General features: G+C 38.1%; 3 protein-coding genes across 5 annotated transcripts in view; 2 read left to right on the top strand and 1 right to left on the bottom strand.

Annotated features, from left to right (window-relative positions):
* btr32 (bloodthirsty-related gene family, member 32) overlaps nucleotides 1-1,448 on the bottom strand; it is a 31,452-nt gene extending 30,004 nt beyond the window's left edge. The window contains exon 1 of the mRNA XM_073875622.1: nucleotides 71-1,448. Within this exon, the coding sequence (XP_073731723.1) occupies nucleotides 71-619 (549 nt within the window). The 5' untranslated portion in view covers nucleotides 620-1,448. The remainder of the gene's footprint in view (nucleotides 1-70) is intronic.
* Nucleotides 1,449-5,464: 4,016 nt separating this feature from the next.
* lmnl3 (lamin L3) lies at nucleotides 5,465-13,478 on the top strand. Of its 3 annotated transcripts, none has more exons than XM_055189198.2 (12): nucleotides 5,465-6,312; nucleotides 6,973-7,129; nucleotides 7,264-7,389; nucleotides 7,662-7,832; nucleotides 9,755-9,865; nucleotides 9,953-10,078; nucleotides 10,416-10,636; nucleotides 10,844-11,066; nucleotides 12,153-12,260; nucleotides 12,342-12,461; nucleotides 12,538-12,639; nucleotides 12,895-12,948. In XM_055189198.2, exons 1-12 carry the CDS (start codon nucleotides 5,939-5,941, stop codon nucleotides 12,931-12,933), a joined length of 1,878 nt encoding a protein of 625 aa, XP_055045173.2. In that variant the 5' UTR covers nucleotides 5,465-5,938; the 3' UTR covers nucleotides 12,934-12,948. The 3 variants fall into 3 exon arrangements, with proteins under 3 accessions (XP_055045173.2, XP_055045171.2, XP_055045174.2); XM_055189196.2 differs by lacking the exon at nucleotides 12,895-12,948 and adding an exon at nucleotides 13,236-13,478 and having other exon boundaries at nucleotides 5,466-6,312; XM_055189199.2 differs by lacking the exons at nucleotides 9,755-9,865; nucleotides 12,895-12,948 and adding an exon at nucleotides 13,236-13,478 and having other exon boundaries at nucleotides 5,472-6,312.
* Nucleotides 13,479-16,069: 2,591 nt separating this feature from the next.
* syap1 (synapse associated protein 1) lies at nucleotides 16,070-19,320 on the top strand. Its single transcript, XM_073875613.1, has 9 exons — nucleotides 16,070-16,367; nucleotides 16,775-16,893; nucleotides 16,977-17,043; nucleotides 17,118-17,192; nucleotides 17,277-17,416; nucleotides 17,596-17,743; nucleotides 18,071-18,132; nucleotides 18,229-18,370; nucleotides 18,502-19,320. Exons 1-9 carry the CDS (start codon nucleotides 16,214-16,216, stop codon nucleotides 18,624-18,626), a joined length of 1,032 nt encoding a protein of 343 aa, XP_073731714.1. The 5' UTR covers nucleotides 16,070-16,213; the 3' UTR covers nucleotides 18,627-19,320.
* Nucleotides 19,321-19,408: the final 88 nt, after the last annotated feature.

Below are 19,408 nucleotides of genomic sequence, written 5' to 3'. Positions count from 1 at the left end.
ATCACAGATCATAACGGTTATATCTTATGATAAATGAGTCTTTTATAAAGTCATCTGAAGTATTTCTTACTTTCCTCTCTTGACTCTCCTCCTCTATAGGAACAGTGTTGTGAGTCTTGTGATCTCCTTCAATACAGGACAGACACACACATATCTGATCATCTCTACAGAAGAGCTCCAGAGGTCTCTCGTGTTTCTGACAGATATAATCGTCTAGGTTTTCCACAGGACTGATCAATGTGTGTTTCTTCAGACGCTTAACTCTCATGTGAGGCTGTAGATGAGTTTTACAATAAGAGCTTCGACAGATCAGACACGTCTTTATGGCTTTATTTTTTTCTGTACACATGTCACAAGAAACCTCAGATTTTCTCAAAGGAAACTTCTCTTTAAAGAGCTGCACAACTTCTCTGAGTGTTGTGTTAATTCTGAGATCAGGTCTCTTCATGAAGTTTTCTTTACATAACGGACAGATGCATGTGTCTGTGTCTTTCCAGCACTCTTTCAGACAGGTCAAGCAGAAGTTGTGTCCACATGGAGTTGTGACCGGATCACTGAACACATCCAGACACACTGAACACTGAAGCTCATCGTTTAATGGACCACTGGAGGACGCCATGACTAAAAAGACAAGTCATGTCATTATGTCAAATATCTATGGTTGAGCAAGAGCAGCTGTTTAGTAGGGACTTAAAATTAAGTTTCAGTAGCTAATTCTTGATTTCTAATTATCTCCATTTAATTAGCAATCAGGGAGAGACATATTGCTTAATAGTGTTCAAAATATGTTTTAAACCTTGAGTTTAAATCCTAAATGCTGGGATTTGGATCGAGGATGTCTATTCCTCAGCACCTACTAATCTGTGTCTCATCTGAAAGCATTTGCAAGCCAGTTATTCTTGCATATGTAGTGAATGTGACATTATCTGTGAATGTAAAGAATTTAAAGAGTTTCTGTGTAATCAATAGTAGACTACCTGAATAAAATTATTCCTCATAAGGTAAAGTATTACAGACCTTATTTGGCAGCAAATCTGAAAGTAAACTCGTAACTTCAAAAACCAGTCCTACCTGTTGGTTAACCTCCGTTCATGATTCAAAACCAATAGTCTGATATAATAAAAAATTATATTAAAATGATTATATTCATTTTTTTCTCGTAACTGCAAGTATGAATTTTATATTACTATTGTAACATTTATTCATAGACTTTAATTAAACCACATAATACACCCCAGCCAGAAAATAAATACATATAATGTAGTTAGTATAAGCTTCACTTTTGTGTAACACCTAAGTCAGACCTCAAATAATTCAATTTCATGCGGTAAACTACAGGTGACATTTCTTCACTTACCTGTGAATGACTCACTTCACTTACCGTGGGTTCATCTCAGATAGTCTGAATAATTATTCTGATCTTTTAAAGGATTCTATTGAAGCTTCTAGTTCTGTTTAGTTTCACTTTTACATTTGTTTATATCTTGAGTGATGTTAAAGCCCCGCCCAAACTTTCGTGAAAGCCAGTAGAACGTTCCATAGAGACAGAGCGCAGTGCATCATAACCTGAAAACCACGCCCACCGGGGGGAAAAACAATCCATCCGTCTCCATTGACTTTCTATTACGAGAGGCTGCCCACTTGTCATTTCTGGCTTATAACAAAAAACAGAATAATGCCAAAAAGCTGCTGTGTGACAAGATGTAAAGCTAACAAGCCAAAGAACCCAGAAATACGTTTTTATAAGCTGTTAACCCCCCCCTCCCCAAAAAAAAAAAAGTTTAAAAACACAAAAATGTCTTTTTTTCATAGTACTACTATTGCAGTCCCAATTGCTTATACACATTTTTTAAAACTATGCCTCATATTCTCAAAACAGTAAACACAATATCATAACGCCTCACACAATTCTCCAAACATCATATTTTCAGGTCAAAATGAAGCTATGCACTCAAAATCATTCACTCTTACTGAAAAACCAAACTTTTCCCTCAGACAACACACACACGCTTTCAAAAACACACACACTACAACATAGTATATTACACAATGGTGCAGTAAATTCAAAACAATATATCCAAAACTGGTAAGTTACTTGTGGTTCTCACCCTCAAGAACATTTTCACATGACCAACAAATACACAATCAATGTATGCATTAGCACATTTTTATTCATTCATGTGATACACAGCACAACTGTAAAACATTTTTTTTTATTATTCCTCCTCAACATCCCGTCTTTGTTCTGGGTCAGGCCAGAGAATCTCGTCCACATCACAGTCTATATTGGTCCTAGCCAAACATCAAGAGTAAAATCCTCTTGCCTGATCCACCCCTGACATTCATCTACTGATATGTCGATCTGTATGCAAGACAATTTGATGCATTTCTTTATTCCAGTAGCATAGTCCAACAGTGTATGCACACTAAAGTTACTGTAGAGAGCAGTCTTACTGTAAGTACATCTATCCGTTTTCCTCCCTGAAGGCTCTGAAGATGGAGGCGACAGTGAAGCAACTCAAATTAGGCTTTACTCATTGCTCAGCCTCCCTCATAGTCATACCATGGACAAGGACATGGAGTGGCTCGAATTTCATCTAAGACTGCTTGTCACCTTGCCCTTTGTCTCCCTCATTCTCTTTCACCACATCCTCATCCTCTTCTTCCTCCTTCACCATGTCCTCTTCCTCCTCCTTTCCCTTCTCTTCCGCCGCCTCTTCCTCCTCCTTCTCCTCGACCTATTCCTTCATTTCTCTGTGGATCCATTGTTCCAAAGCTCAGTGAACTGACCCTGCTGAAAAAAACAGCAACAAACCAGCATGGACCAGCATGAGAATTATGCTGGTCTATGCTGGTTTAGCTGGTGGTCACCAGCATACCAGCACCAAAAACACAACATATGCTGATCAGCATGGGATGCTGGTGCTAATGCTGGTTTAGCTGGTGCTAATACTGGTTTGGTGCTGGTTTAGCTGGTGCTAATGATGGTGCTGATGCTGGTTTGTTGCTGGTTTAGCTGGTGTTCACTAGCAAACCAGCACCAAAACACAATGCTGCTGGTCTTGCTGGTATGCTGGGTTTTTCAGCAGGGGATTCAGGCCCTTTTATCTGTTGAAGGATGTGTGTTCAATTTTGACTCTTAAGCCCTTTTCACCCAGACATTCTGGAAAATACACGGAAAATGCATCCTGGATTGTTTCGGAATCATTAGATTTTTTGTTCATTCACACTGCCAATGATTTGCCTGCATCTGCAAGTTCCCAGAAAGACACGTGACCTGTTTAAAGTAGGGATGCACCGAATCCAGGATTCGGATTCGGCCGAATACTGGGCTTTTTGACGGAGTTCGGGTTGGCCGAATCCTAGATTTTTTTTCCACCGAACCCTAGACTTGCGCTATGCTGGTCGACGTCACGCGGCCGTTGATTACACACATCGGGTGCTGACGTGGAGATGAGCTTTTTCTTTCGGTGAGCCTTAGGGGCTGGACACACCAAAATTTTTAAACACGACTGAAAACGCCTTGAGGACGCCAAATGCCAGCTGTTTTTCAGCCGAGCGCTTGGTAGCTGTGATGCTTCAGCTGTGAGCCGGTTGGTTGCTGTGGTAATGTCCCGCCCCTCCTCCACTGTAATTGGACAGCCGTGTGAAAACTGAAATTGAAGAGCGGAGCTTCTCACTCAGAGTTGAATATTTTTGAACTCTCGGTTTTCAGCGCGGAGCTGCTTGCTTATCGGAAAAACAAACGTGTCGCAACGCATCGCTTTCATTATGTATAAGCTTATAGTAATTGTCAAAATAGTTTTTCCAACTTGTCATCCTGGCATAATGTACAGTTAAAATGAAATAAAATGAAAAATACACTGCTGTGGACGTTGTTTACTTCATTAATGCGTTTTACTGTGTTAATGGAATAAGTATGCGAGTAGGATTCGGTATTCGGTTTCGGATTCAAACCCAAAAAATCTGGATTCGGTGCATCCCTAGTTTAAAGTCCTGCCCTATCTTCTAAGCGTCTGAAGTTTGCATATTATTTATTATTTCTCTCTCCAGAAACCACTCGCATGCATTTGTTTATGATAAGACTTTAAAGGAGCGCATGACGCGCCGTTCTGTGCTGGTGAATGATCTCAGCTTCAGAGTGGATATTTGACGAGCTCCTTCATCTCTGCTTTAATACAGTTTTCAGACATTTCTCATCATGATTGTTAGTAATATGCATTTAAAACCCCCGTTTTAAGGAGCTGAACGATATATCTTCTTGGGACGATCACAGGCATTTTTGTTTATTATAAGCTCAAATGAGCACGTGACGGGATATTATTTTATGCTGCTGAATAAACTAACAAGCTAACTTACCTGATAACTGCTTCAATCTAGTTTGCTGACATTTCTCGTAGTGAATGTTGATATACATGAAATCTCTCATTTTAAAGAGCTAAACCATAACTTTTGTTGTGATGACGTTTGCGTCCTCGGGTCCTCACTACGACGCACCTATTATGGCAATATTTCGGGTTCTTGTTCACATAGACGGTTTTCCGTGTATCTTTATAGGTCCTCTTTCCGGCAACGATCTCAGATGATCTACGGGACGTGTTTGTGTTCACACAGACGCTTGTCTGGCAATTTTACGGGTATTTTCTGGGACCAAAGGTCTGTGTGAATGGGGTTTTAGTGTTTCCACCTTGATAAATGTTTACTAATTGAGCTTATAAGCTGTGCTGACATAAGTGAACAGTATTGAATGCTAGTGCTTTCCATATGACCACACGAGTAAGCACTGAGAAATGTAGGGATTTGTTTTGAAGTAACAGTTCACCAAATCTGACTCATGTGTTAAAGCAGGGGAGTAGTGTTTATTGTTCAGCAAAATGATTGTGCTTCTTGAAAAATGGTGTTATGGTTTTGAAGTGTGTTTTAGCAATAGAGAAAAACTGTAATAGAACTGCGTCCACTACTAGGGGGAAATGTAGTCGGTGATCCACTTTTTTCTCCTTAAAGGCTGGGTTTAACGGCTCGACAGCTTATAAAAGCTTATTTCTGTGTTTTTGGCTTGTTAGCTGTACATCTTGTCACACAGCAGCTTTTATTCTGTTTTTGTTATAAGCCAGAAATGACAAGGATGAAAGTTCTCGCAATATAAAAACAATGGAGACGGTTGCATTGTTTTTCCCCCGGTAGGCGTGGTTTTCAAATTTGCATATCTCCGCTCTGTCCTGAATTATTTGAAAATGATGCACACCCGCGGTGCACATTACCACCTTGGGTGTGCGTAACCAGCACTGTTATATATAATATGTGCTTTCCAGCGGCTTCAGGTGTTGATTGAGTGAAACCCATTATTCACACAAAATTCTTCATTGCCTAATATTACATAACAAATAATTGCATAATAAATCAAGAAGGTCTCGTTTAAACACAACAAACATTCTTAATCGTTATGCTATTTTATTTTGTTTGTATGACAGGTGGCAAATACAACAATCACATTTCTTTGGATATCATAATGAACTTCTCCTATTGGTCAGCAGCCAGTTATTTCTAACTGCTTCATTTGTTGTTGCAGACTGCTGGTGAGAAATTAATATAGTGTTTGTACATTCCTCTAAAATTACAGTTTTTCCGTAAAATGAGGTTAGGCTTGTTTGATATTCTAGCGCAGTCTCTTTAAATCCGGCGGAGGTCTGGAGGTGGTGACGTCACGCCGCAGCTGACCGTGATGAAGCGCGATTGAGTTTATTCCTCTCAGGAAAACACGCAGCATAATCACGCTGTCCACATTACAAGCGTGATTTTAAAACTCTGACAGAGTGTAGGAAGCGACACAGTCTTGTTTTATTTCACTTTTTGACTTCGTATAACTGCGCTTCACTGGATCATCTCTCTTTATTCCTCCGCATCTCTGTTATTTTACCTCAGTTCTTTCGACTCGGTCATGATCACCTCCACCCCGGTGGACAGCCGCGCCCCCGCCACGCGCTCCTCCAGGCGCAGCGGCGCGACTCCGGCCAGCGTCAGCCCAACGCGTGTCACGCGCCTTCAGGAGAAGGAGGATCTGCGGCACCTCAATGACCGGCTGGCCAACTACATCGAGCGGGTCCGGCAGCTGGAGAATGACAAGTCCTCAATGCAGCTCCTGCTGGAGGAGAAGGAGGAGAGCCAAGTGCGTGAGGTGGGAAATGTGCGCCGCCTGTACGAAACCGAACTGGCGGACGCGCGCAAAAGTCTGGACGCGACCGCGAACGAGCGGGCCAGACTGCAGATTGAGTTAACACGGCTGCTGGAGGAGCACAGAAAACTCACTACCAGGTCAGCGTATTTATCTGTTTTACTGCACATAAAAGAACAGGTGTTTGACTTAAAGTATCGCGAGAGACAAATTAAAGCTTAGTTTGCGGACTACTCTCGCGATACTTGATGTCATACTCTGATCGTTTTGCCCAGCAAGTGGGAAAGTTTATTTTAAAGTTTGTTCTGTTACGCCTTTTACAATTTTGCATTGTTGGCAACAGTGTTTGGTGTAACTATTTACTAAGTAATTAGTTATTGTAATTTAATTATTTTCCTTAAAAAGTAAATGAAGGGATTACTCGTAATTTAATAAGTTACTTCTGATGTAATTTTATATGATTTATTCAAGACGTTTCAAGCCTGTATTTTTATCATTTACTAAATAGAATTTATAAAGTAATAAGTAATTAAATACTTTTTGGAGAGAGCACTCTGTAAGTAATCTAATTACATGATTGAAGATGTAATTAGTAAATGGTAATTAATTAATTACCTTTTTTAGCAACTTACCCAAAACTAGTTGCAAAGCAGCTTTATAGTAAATGCATATTAAAAAAAAAACAGGAGACACTTGAGGAAAAACAAGACAATTAGTCGAGTAACTATGATTGGAATTTTGAATCTTTGTATTGTGTTTTTGTTGGACAATCACAACTAAAGTTTTTTTTTCTCTCTTAGGAATAATAAGAAAGAGACCGAACTGAACACGGCTCTCAGTCATTGGCGAAATCTTGAAGCCGCTCTGAACTCTAAAGAAGCCGATTATGCAAATTTACTCTCCACTAACCGTAGACTGGAAAATGACATTACTGACCTCAAAACACAAGTGTCTAATGTAAGTCTGAACACACAAGCTCTGTAGATGTGTGAGCTTCATTTAGATGGTCTCCATTAGGTCCTGAAGTGTTTCTACAGCATCATCAGTTAGTTAATTAATCCACACCAGTTAACCCATCTTTAATATTTCAGCTGGAGTCGGCCCTGCAGAACGCTACGAGTCAGCTGAACTCTGAACTGCTTCGCCGTGCGGATGCTGAAAATCAGTTCCAGACGCTTCAGGATCAGCTCGAATTTCAGAAACATCTCTGTGACCAGGTCAGAAAAATAACTCCTTTAATAAAGTTGCAAGTTACTGTTTGAAAAGAACAGGTTTGTTCCAAATCACGGTGTGGTATCTTGCTGTCTGTGGCCTTCTTAGGCAGACATGGAGACTTTTAAGTGACAGATTTGAAACCCCAGACATTTGCTTTTCTAGGCAGCTCACTAGATTTTGTCACGGTCTCAAAATTACTCAAAGCAATCTGGGTGACAATATATATAATAATGTTTGTGTTGTTATTTTTCTCTGTTTTTGTGCTGGGATTTAGGAGGTTCGGGAGATGCGCAGTCGATACGAGAGCCGGCTGGTGGAGGTGGACTCGGGTAGACAGAAGGAGTTTGAGGGTAAACTAGCTGAAGCCATGAAACAGCTCAGAGAGGAACATGAAGCTCAAATCAGCCAGTACAAAGATGAGCTGGAGAAAACCTTCTCTGCTAAGGTACAACAGTCACAAAACACTTACGTGACACACACAAAGTGTTCATGTTTAGATAAGAAACGGTTTACAGTAGGGCTGTAACTATTAATTGTGTGTCCCATTAAAAATGGCTGTCGGAATTCGATTCTGAATCGCAAGGCTACGATTATGTGTTTCATGTACAGCTTGTGCGTGTACTACGGCGTTTGGTCAGTAGGAAGTCCTTCTCAATCTAAAATCATTATAAGTCGGAGTCGTTTATAACGTGCATTTAAAAAAGCAACAATCGTTAAACAAACCCATTCAAAATATTCTTTATTATCATGAAAATACCTGAAACAATTTGAAGAACAGCGATATAAATATTCCTGTAGACATTTCCTGGAATAGCATTTGTAATGCTGCTACTTCTGTGGCACAAAGGGAGTTTCTGCACGAGAGCGCCCCCTGGCGTTCGGATGTCCCGGGATTTCACAGTAATTCATTAAAATTCATTCATTGAGAAAACTCGCATTTGCAGGGTTAATCGTTACACCCGTAGTTTACAGTAAAGTCAGAATGCGTAGTAGATCTGTACGTAAGAAAAGTTATAGATTTCTTGTTCTTCTCCATTGCCAATATTCAATCATTGCAGTGTTGGCTGTCACTAGCTGTGTTTCCATTAAAGATTTGCGCAAAACTTTGCCCTTATTTTCTAAATGTCGACAAAAAACGATTGTTATGTGACATGCACATTAAATTACTTCTTAAAGGCGGAGTCCACGATGTTTGAAAAACGCCTTGGAAAAGGAGACGGGCCGACTACAAAAACACACATATAGCCAATCAGCAGTAAGGAGCGTGTCTACTAACCGACATCCTTGCCGGGTTGAGTATGTGTGGGGCGGGTCTATCAACAGAAGGTCCAGATTCTATTGGTGTAGGGGCGTGTTTGTTTAGGTGATTTCAAATATCAACATTGGCTTTCGAGCATCGTGGACTCCGCCTTTAACTTAACAGTTTTGTTGTTTCGCAATAAGTCATTCCAAAAACCATGGCATCATGAGGCATCACGCAGACCGGCATGAGCATAGATATGTATAAAGGCTAGATGTGTTACGGTGGAGTCTCTAACGTCATCGCCTGGCGGCCATCTTACCACAGGGTGCTCGCTCACTTGTAGCCTTGTGTTTTAATGATGCATGTACTTTTTAAATGACCGTAACTTGCTCAATTTTCTACCATTTTACTACTACAAACGTTAATAAGGTGTAAGGTAAGTATGCAGTGTCATAAGTACGTTTTTGACGTTTATAACAAACCAAACTGTTTGTTTGAAAATCGGTAAACAATTAAGCAAGTTATGGTCATTTAAAAGTACCTGCACAATTAAAACTCAATGCTTTGAGTGAGCGAGCGCTCTGTGGTAAGATGGCCGCCAAATGCGGACGTTCCACTCAATTGGCCAGCAGCGCGGGCGTGACATCTAGCCTTTATACATATCTGTGGGCATGAGGATGACATCAAAATACAGCGAGAGCGACTTGAACGTATACAGATCAGTCGACTCATGAATCACTCTCACTGTATTTTGATGTCATGCTCTTTCCAACTGTTTCCATTGTGGTTTTGCTATATATTCCTTTTTCAAATTGCCTGTATAAACACCTTACCCGAGCGTAAAGTTTTTGCGATATATAGGAGTATATGCGAAACAGCCATGTTTCGAATGTGTACAATTTGACACATTTTCTCAGCTGCATTTCTATTGGTGCAATTTGATGTGTAATGGAAATGCAGCTGAGAAAATTACTTTTTTTTTAAGTATGGTTTGAAATATTTAAGAATTTTACTGGCTAGAGATAAGCTCAAGTTCATTTTCCAGATAAATGCATTAACTTCAGACTGAAGACAATAGAAGAGCAGGTCACATTTATTCATGTTAGTTTATGTCACTCTCTCAGAGTAAGTTGAGATGCAGGACAGGTGTAGTTCAGGTCGGGACACTGGAGAGACAGGACGAGGCAGTAACCTGCACACACAGGACTCGCTCGGTTCCTCATCTTTCTGTTATGGTACCTTGATAATGACCTCAGAGCCACCACACATTCTCTATTATTTAATGTGTACGTACAGTAACGGGTACGGTCTATCTCTTACAGCTGGAGAACGCAAAGCAGACGGCTGTGAAAAACAGCGATTTCGCTTCTTCAACGAGAGAGGAGCTGGCGGGAACCAAACTCCGACTGGAAGCTCAGTCTGTGCAGATCAACAGTCTGCAGAAACAGGTTGTCAAATGAAAGCATTTGATTTTATGCCAATGTTTTGGATGGGTTTCAAATACTGCTGGGTTGACGTCAACATGAAACATGTTTGCAAACGATTTATTAATGGGACATATTTCCAAGTTAAACACTCATTTCTTGGTGAAAGTGTCTGTGTATTACACGCTGCATTCCTAAATCCTTCGCTCTCACAGTTCATGATAGTAACTCTCACATTATACTTATAACAAAAATACCCAGAAACGTTATTTATAGGCCTGAATGAGATTCATAAGATTCAGAATGTGTAATGATTTAGTTTGTAGTAAGATTTTGAAGTATATTAATGTTTCTGGATCAGAACTCTGCGTTGGAGTCCCGGGTTCATGAGCTGGAGCAGACGCTGGATCGTGAAAGACAGATCAGTCAACATCGACTCTCTCAGAAAGATCAGGAAATGGCCGACATGAGACAACAGATGCAAGGACAGCTGGAGGAGTACCAGAACCTTCTAGATGTCAAGCTCATGCTCGATATGGAAATCAACGCTTACCGTAAGATGCTGGAGGGAGAGGAGAAGCGGTGAGAGACCTTCATCCTTCATGCTTATGTTTAACCCTTGTGTCCTTTCAAACCTGTATAATTTTTTATTTAAATAATATTAAATAAGAGGTGAGGTGAAGAGAACATTAGTGTTGTAAATTGATCCTCATACAAAGATGACATTATTTATTAATTTTCGTTTCATGTCTGTCGTGAAAATGTGTTCATTCAACGTTTTTCTCACAGATTAAATCTTTCGCCGAGTCCAATCCAGCAGTCGACAATCTCTCGCACACACTCCCAACCTATTCGTAAAATCTGGGGAAAGAAACGCAAGCATGAAGGCTCCAGTAGCGGTCTCTCACCCAACTACAAGTTTGCCCAGCATTCCTCCTCCCAAGGACACTTGACGATAGAGGAGATTGATATGGATGGGAAGTTCATCAGGATCAAAAATAATTCTGAGAAGGTAATTCCTGCTAACGGTTTCATTATTTGATATGTTATTAATGGACAGGTTATGAGTTATTTTCTCTTTAACTATTTCTCCGCCATTGACTAGTTATTTCGTAATTTAAAGAGAAAACATTTCTCTGCCAATGACGCTTTCCTGACAAGTTTTTATGGTAATCTGTAATTCCGCTATTATCCACTAGATGACTAGATAGATACCCAATTTATAAAAAACGATGCAAAAACTAATTTAACAACATTTTAAACTCGTGTATGTTTTGATCATCGTTCTGAATTTGATCTCTAAAAAAATGCTCAATTTTTGCTCTATTATTATTTGTATTTTTTTGAAGAAACCTACCTATATTTAAGAGGTTATAAAAAGAGAACAAATGGAAATAAGATGAAACGTTTTTTCCCGTTTTGTTTGTTTGTTTCAACAACGCAGAGGGTCTGTTCTTTTATTTGATATATTTATGTATTTAAAGCGTTTCGTTGCAAAAAATGTTTTTCGTTTTTTTATTTTTATTTTTCAGAAATCTCGTTTTTTGGTTGTGCATTCCAATTAATATCAATTCAACTGCAGTTTGTTTGTTTTGATTTAAACCTTCATAACTTAAAAATACAGTGAAGTAGCACCATAAAACAAAATAATAACATGATAACATAATATTAAACATGTTTTGACAAAAATGTTAAAAACGGAGTTATCTTGTTTTGCAACAAAACTCTTCATTTATATATTTTATAGAAGAAAATTTTTCAGAAAATGCTGGCGAGCAACTTTCAAAAAAAAAAATGCTGGTGGGAAATGAGTTAATGATACTTTGTGGTGTGTTGTTTGAGCTGTCTTAACTAAAAAAAATCCCTGACAAATTTTTTAAAATGTCAGTGTCATTGTTTTATCTTGTTGATGCACACCAGCAATTATTTTCCCCCTATAAAGTAGCCTAAATATCCTCATTTAACCAAATGCATAGTCCTGGCTTAAGCTAAGCCTTGTCTGTGAAATTGGGCCTTAAACTTTGAACTCATGTTACCTAGTGTAACCATTTTTTCCCCCATACAATCTAGTCTTACATGTATTAACCTGTAATTCCAGGATCAACCAGTAGGCGGCTGGGTGCTAAGAAAGCGTCAGCCAGACACACCTGATATTGTCTTTCAGATTCCCTCACCTTGTGTACTGAGTGCAGGCCAGATGCTGACGGTAAACACGTTCAGATCATGATAAATGAGTTTCAGGTATCATGTAAGTCTTTGACAGGTTGTCTGTGATGTTTGTCTTCAGATCTGGGCTGCAGGTTCAGGGGTGGAGCAGAACTCTGTTGGTAGTCTGGTACTGAGGACACACGACACATGGGGCCCGTTTGGGGAAGTCAGCGTGTCACTATTAAACCCACAGATGGAGGTGAGAGACGGTTTGGATGTTGATGTATTTGATGAGATGTTGATCAGGTTCAGTATATCCACTCGTCTTTGTGCAGGAAGTGGCAGAGTTTTGTCAGGTGTGTGTTCAGGGAAGAGCTGATGATGATCCAGACGGTGATGAAAACATGGAGACACCTGATATTCCTATGCGACGACAGGTAATATCTCTCTTCCTGAATGAACTAAAAAAATGACACTTTTGTTATGATTTGGTCCATTTAAACTGCAGTTATTTATTATGACATGTTATTGTCATAGTAGTAGTTATGTGGGTGTATTACAGTCTGTGAATATGAGTGATGTGTTCCTTTAAGAATGTGTTTATCATTTCAAAAAAGTTAGAAAACAACACTTAAATGTAAAGAGCTGATGTGTGTATTTGTATCTCTTTATCACTGTTGTATTCTGATAAGTCTAAAAGAAGGAAAAAGAAATGTTGCTCTCTGTCGTGATGCATCTCAGCGCAGACGTGACCGCAGGTGAGATGGACGCAGTCGGCTGCGCTGATGTCATCTGCTGAATTTGTGTCTGTGATTTGAATCTTATGAGCTGTTAGTAACATTTAATTTGAGAATCTGCGCAGCTGAGCATCATCTGACTCTAACTTCATCCGCTTTGCTGCATCATGAGTGTTTGTTTTGAGCTTCTGCATGCAAAGATTAACCTGCATCTTAACTAACCAATCTGAGGACACGCATACTGTCATCACTAACCGATAATGTGTGTTTGTCATGACAATGTGTCTATGTTTTAGGTTAGGAGTCCTCTAAAGGATGGCAGCTGTGTGGTCATGTAGGAGATTCATCTGTGCCAACTCAGCGAGTATTTGAAGAGGATTCATCTATTAATCATCTAACTTATTTAATAAATGTCCTGTCAAGATAGTTTCATTTTTACATTGATGTATTTGATGCTGTTTGTTCTAATAAATAAAACTGAAATGAAAGAAACAATGAGTTGTAATTAACAATAAATGCATTCACCAAAAAACCAACAATGTTTCAACCATCTGATTTTTTTTTGTAGCAGTTGGGTCATTCTATGAAAATGGTTTCTTTCCTGTCCTGGCCTCAACCACCAGGAAAAACACCTCAAAGTGTCAGATAATGACACAAAATATATGTTTTTTGTTTTAATTGAAGCGTTAGACATTTGTAAGACAGTTATATTGCATACCATTTTTTATATATATTGTAGAACACGGTCAGTACCATGAAATTGGCTTGTCCCTCAGGTCAGGAGTCGTGGTTTAGTGACATATTTTGAGTTAAAAAATATATTATTCTCCCCCTTTAAATGTCATAATACAAAGGGAAGTAGTACATTTATTTAATGGACTACTTAAAAAACTAAAATATCAACTAAATATTATAAATAATTTACAGGGAATACCTGTCCCTCACTTTCATGTCAATGGTGTTACAATTTATAAAAAACACCACTTTGAAGAAAATCAACATTCTTGCCAACTTCTTCATGGGTCAAAGGTTCATTGTAAGCGTGGCTGTTTTGAAAAGCATATGGTGAGTGTGCACTCTCTCCTCATCTTTTAGCAATTTGATAAATAATTTGATAATTTCATGCGAAGACTTAAGATGTGTCACTGGTGTTACTACAGTTTATAGTAATAGTGAAAGGAAATTTTATTAATATAATTTTTCAAATTGCATGATTAAGTGATATATTTACAATTTAAGAAGTGTTGTTTGAGCTACTGTGGCCGCAATCTTAGATATGCCCTTTTGTTTACAGATTTGTCACTGGTGTTACTGTTACTGCTGGTAACACTAGTGACAATAACACCAGTGACAATCGATAACACAACTTTTTTTTTATCAACATAAGGTTTCATAAAAGCCTCAAAAATTATATTAGTAAAGACTTGTTAGCATTTCATTACTGTTTTAATATTGTAAACACATAATAATTGTATGTTTTGTCATTGGTTTCACTTTGCGTCACTGGTGTTAGCGCATGGCATATTGGTTTTCTGGCACCATAGTTGCCCAGTTTTATAGAATCTGGTTTTTGTATCTACCTAACTGTTGCTGCATTCATTAGTAAGCATTTTCAGGATAGTATCATTCAATTTTGATCACTCAACCTCAATTATTTCTAATGTTACAACATAAAACACAATGGTAGAAATAGAAAAAGGTCACACTATAGAACTGTACGCATGCCTGTTTAAAGTAAATTATTACTAATCAAGACAATTTCTTAATATTTCATTAACTTTTTCTGTCTTGAATTATGTATGCAAGTTAAATAGTCCAATTACATTCTGGGAAGCCTGAATTGTCATCTAAAATATAGGTAACACCAGTGACAAAAAAGCAGCACAAGCATTGTTTAATGTCATGTAGTAAAAATATAAAAATACATTAAGCTGTCATTTAAGTTGATTTATAATGTTAAGAGGTTAACTATTATATGACTATAAGTTTTGGTATAAAAAAAGAATTACATTTTCAAAAAGTTGTCTGTTCAAAAAGCCACCATTTTCATAGAATGACCCAGTTACAGGCTCATTACAGGCACTTTGTTTTATAAAATACATTAATTTATCATAAATTGTGTAATCAAACCTCAGAAAAATATAGATGCATCAGCACTACATTGTATCATTTAAAGTTTTGTTTTATTTTTGTAGTTCAAATTCTAAGTGTAGTTTTGTAAGTTTGAGAACTAGTGCATTAAAGCTTAGTTCACAGAAAAGTTATTGTTTTTCTACCCTAAAAATGTGTGTACAACTAGTATAACTAAAGATGTTGGTGTGATTCATGCTAAGAGGACATGCAAAAGATGAATAAAAAAATTACAATTTTTAAACTTCAGTCGTTATACTAAACCCATAAATGTGTATTTAATGTTCTTCCTGTAGCTCAACTTGTAGAGGGTTGTGTTAGCTTACAATGAGTGAACACATTATCTCTTGGTTTCACAGACAAGGCTTAAGGTTAGTCTAGACCAGTGGTTCTCAAACTTTTCAGCGTGCGGACCCCCAAAGAAAATAAAAAAATGTACATATTAAATTATACAACAAATTGCTTTTGGTTAGTAGCCTTATTTTTTGAGGATTAATTACACAAAATGTATGATAAATTAATGTATTTTTTTAAATGTCATAAAAGTGGGGCCCCCCTGGCACCATCTCATGTCCCCCACTATGAGAACAACTGGTCTAGACACATGTCTGAGCTTTATCAATTGAAAATAACTTGCAATGCCGGATCTTTGTGTCAAGATACACACTAGTAACGTCTTTTTAAGGCATGTTTATAGAAGATGCTTAAAGGGGACATATCACGAAAATCTGACTCTTTCCATATTTTAAGTTCTAATAATGGGTCCCAGTGCTTCTATCACTTAAGTCGCTTTAATTTAGTGTCTGACAAATGCAAAAAATGTAAATACTACAGGCACGTTTCAAATGTTTGTTATCTTCATACAGTGTAAATAAGTTATAAATAATATTTATTTTAAAAGTTAGAGAATTTCATAAAGGTACTGCAGAACATCCGACTCGCCACTGGATGATCTTCACAGTTCCTCCGTGCGGCAGGTGTCGCTGTTGAGCACCAGCAGCTCGTGTGTGAGGACAGAAGAAGAAGAACTCGGCTGTTGTTGTTGTCGTAGATGTGGCTGTGAACGGATGTAAAACATGGAGTAATATTATCAGATTAGATTTAAAGGATCTTTGAAATCGGGGCAGAAATAAAGACAGACAGCATGTTTAAGGGCTGGAGCTCGTGGTTGGGCGCCGAGCCCGTGAGTGAAGAGAAAAACGACAAACCGGAAGCAGGAGAAGAGAAACACGTAAACACAGAACATGATGAGACAGATCAGACTGAACATATCTTACAGCAGGCCAAAGGCATTAGCGGTAATAAATAAAATATACATACATTACATAACACTGTATATACGATTGTTTATTGCTGTATAATGGAGGGTGGTATGATATTATTTTTCTATATAATTAAATATGAGTAGCATGGCATGTACCATGGGGTTTTTTAAAGTTTCCCATAGACAATTCTGATATATTACCCTTAAATTTATTTCAGATTTCGGTGTGTGATGGTATATAAGTCTGACAATCATCCAGTACTAGGGTATTGCAATCTTGCACTAATATTATACCATGGACCACGTGATGTAAAATAAACAACAAGCTAAGTGCAGATCAAATATTTGCAATGAGAAATGTTCAAACCGAGGAGTAGTGCTTGTGTGATAATAAGTTAAGTCATTGTTGCATGACATGTCATATTATTTCTTTTAACACAGGCTTCATTCTGAACTTTGCGAGTAATGCAACTAAAAAGATCTCGGAGTCTGTGGTCGAGACAGCGCACACTATTAAGAAAACTGTAGAGGAGAGCAACATCGATGGCATCATTGACAAGGCCAAACTTCATTAACAGATGCAGAAATGTAACTTTTTGTACCATATATTGATTTGTTTGCATTGTTGTTTGTTTGTTTTCAGACTATTTTGGGAGACTTTCAGAAAGAACAGGAAAAATTTGTTCAAGAGAAAAATGCAAAGAAAACAGGTACGGCAATATACGTTTAGATAATAAATGATCTATTGACATGTTTTCCACAAACACATATACTTTGTCTTTAGATGCGGCAGTGCCTCCATGGGTCGGATACAATGAGGAAGAAACCATCCAGCAGCAGATCCTAGCATTATCAGCTGTGAGTTTTACCTGTTACCATTCACTGCATCATTACTCAACAGTATATAGTAAATTAAAATGATTTTTTTCTGTTAAATCAGCTGACAAGAGGAACTTTCTGCGTGACCCTCCGGCCGGCGTACAGTTCCATTTTGACTTTGATCAGATGTTCCCTGTTGCTTTAGTGATGCTGCAGGAAGATGAACTGCTCAACAGGATGCGCTTTGACCTCGTCCCAAAACAGTGCGTGCAACAGAACATTAACAAGTGAAAGAAAAGTTATATAAAAGATATTTAAAGTAAAATAGACAAAAAAACAGTGGAAACGAGAACATCTGACCTTTTTTTTTACTAAGTAAACATGCTTTGTGTAATATGATTTGTTTATTCTGTGATATAAACGGTTGTGTTTGTGTTGATCAGGTGAAAGAGGACGTTTTCTGGAGGAATTACTTCTATCGTGTATCTCTGATAAAGCAGTCGGCTCAGCTGACAGCGCTAGCAGCCCAGCAGCAGGCGGCAGAGAAACGCGAGGAGACGGGATCAACTCCGCTCAAAGAGACCAGCACAGGTTCAACTCGTTATATATATTATTACCAGTAAAAAGTTAGGACACAATAAACTAACTCTTGTTTCTCATTATCTTAAACTTAAAAGCAATTATCAAGACTCCACAATGGTATTACAGAATAAGTGTGTTTTTTAATGTAAGGAGAAGAAAGCCTTGTTCAGCTTTCCAAGTAAGCCAGCCTTATGGAAACTATGTAATACTACTCTATAGGTAGGTACTCAAGATGAACATGAGATGAGCAGAAACACTGTGTGTTATGGGAGCTTTAATAGTAATGATAAATAAATTAGTTGAAAAGGGTCAAACATTTAATTTGTTTCTCCACAGAGACCACCATCAGACCAAAAACACCTCCTGTCACCATCAACACTAAACCCAAGTCTAATGAGGTATCACAGATTTGTATTATTATCATCATCACAGGTTTTAAGCACATCAGACTTCCAGTACATTTACATTTTCTCATCTAACTGTATTGTTTACAGGTAGAAGAAGAGATCTCAACCAGTCCTGGAGTTTCTGAGTTTGTGAGTGACGCGTTTGACACCTGTGACATCAACCAGGAGGACCTGAGGAAAGAGATGGAGCAGCTGGTGTTGGATAAGGACAAACGCTCACCCCAGGATGGTAAGTTTGGGACACTCATAACTAGTGTTGCCACCCAACCTGTAACATAGAGGATTGTCTCGTACTTAATGAAAAATCAATGTGTGTGCGATTTGTCCCATATTTGAAAGAATCCCTTTTCTCTCTGTTAGATGAGACAGCGGATTGGGAAAAAGAGCTACAGCAGGAACTGCAGGAATATGAGGTGGTGGTGGACCCAGAAAATCGTGATGATAACTGGGACCGTGAGATTGAGGAAATGCTTCAGGCAGACTAAAAATGTAACAGCGCCCCTACTGGTGTGGAGGATTTACTGTCACACTACGGAGTGTAAATGAAGGACCAGCGAAAAATCCAGCTGATTCGTTCAGGATAAAGTTTTGATGACCAATATCATAACATTGGCTTCAAACATAATCGACTATTGCATAAATCTGTCTAGGTTGATATATCAGTTAAGATATCCATTGAGAATGCCTCAAATCAACAAAAATGAATCATGATATTTAGAAGTAAAGCTTCTTCTGTATGAACATTTATCTTTCCTTTTATTCTCAGCCATAAATGAGTTTTCACGTGTAAAAACAAACCAAAACTGAACTCAAAAGGCAGAAGAGTTATAAATGATTTTTCACCTGTAGGCAAGTCAAGATAAACCTGTTTCCCATAGACCTCAACTGTTTGATTAAAACAAATGTTTTTGTTGTTTATCCTGCAATGTTGTCTTTACTCTTATACTTGTATTTGACATCTCATTCTTCTTCATAAATGTATCTGTACCTTGATGGTTCATGTCAGGTTTACTCGTGTTGTCCTATATTAAATGAAATTCCATAAATGTTTCATTGATTGACTAGTTACATGTCCCAAGAAGAGAGGTTTAACATAACTCTATTTAGTTGTATTTTTGTCGGATTACTTTGAAGATAAATAATTATGATTCTGCTAATAAAATTCTTATATGTAAAATATTATTGTCTCTCTTACTATTTAATACACAATGAACCACCTTCTGAACCATATGATAATATAGAAGCCTTATGTTTATGTAATAGTATT

Source organism: Misgurnus anguillicaudatus, chromosome 13 (genome assembly GCF_027580225.2).
Source record: "Misgurnus anguillicaudatus chromosome 13, ASM2758022v2, whole genome shotgun sequence".
NCBI lineage: Eukaryota > Metazoa > Chordata > Actinopteri > Cypriniformes > Cobitidae > Misgurnus > Misgurnus anguillicaudatus.
The sequence above is the reverse complement of the archived record's forward strand: the minus strand, read 5'-3'. Positions and strand labels throughout refer to the sequence as shown.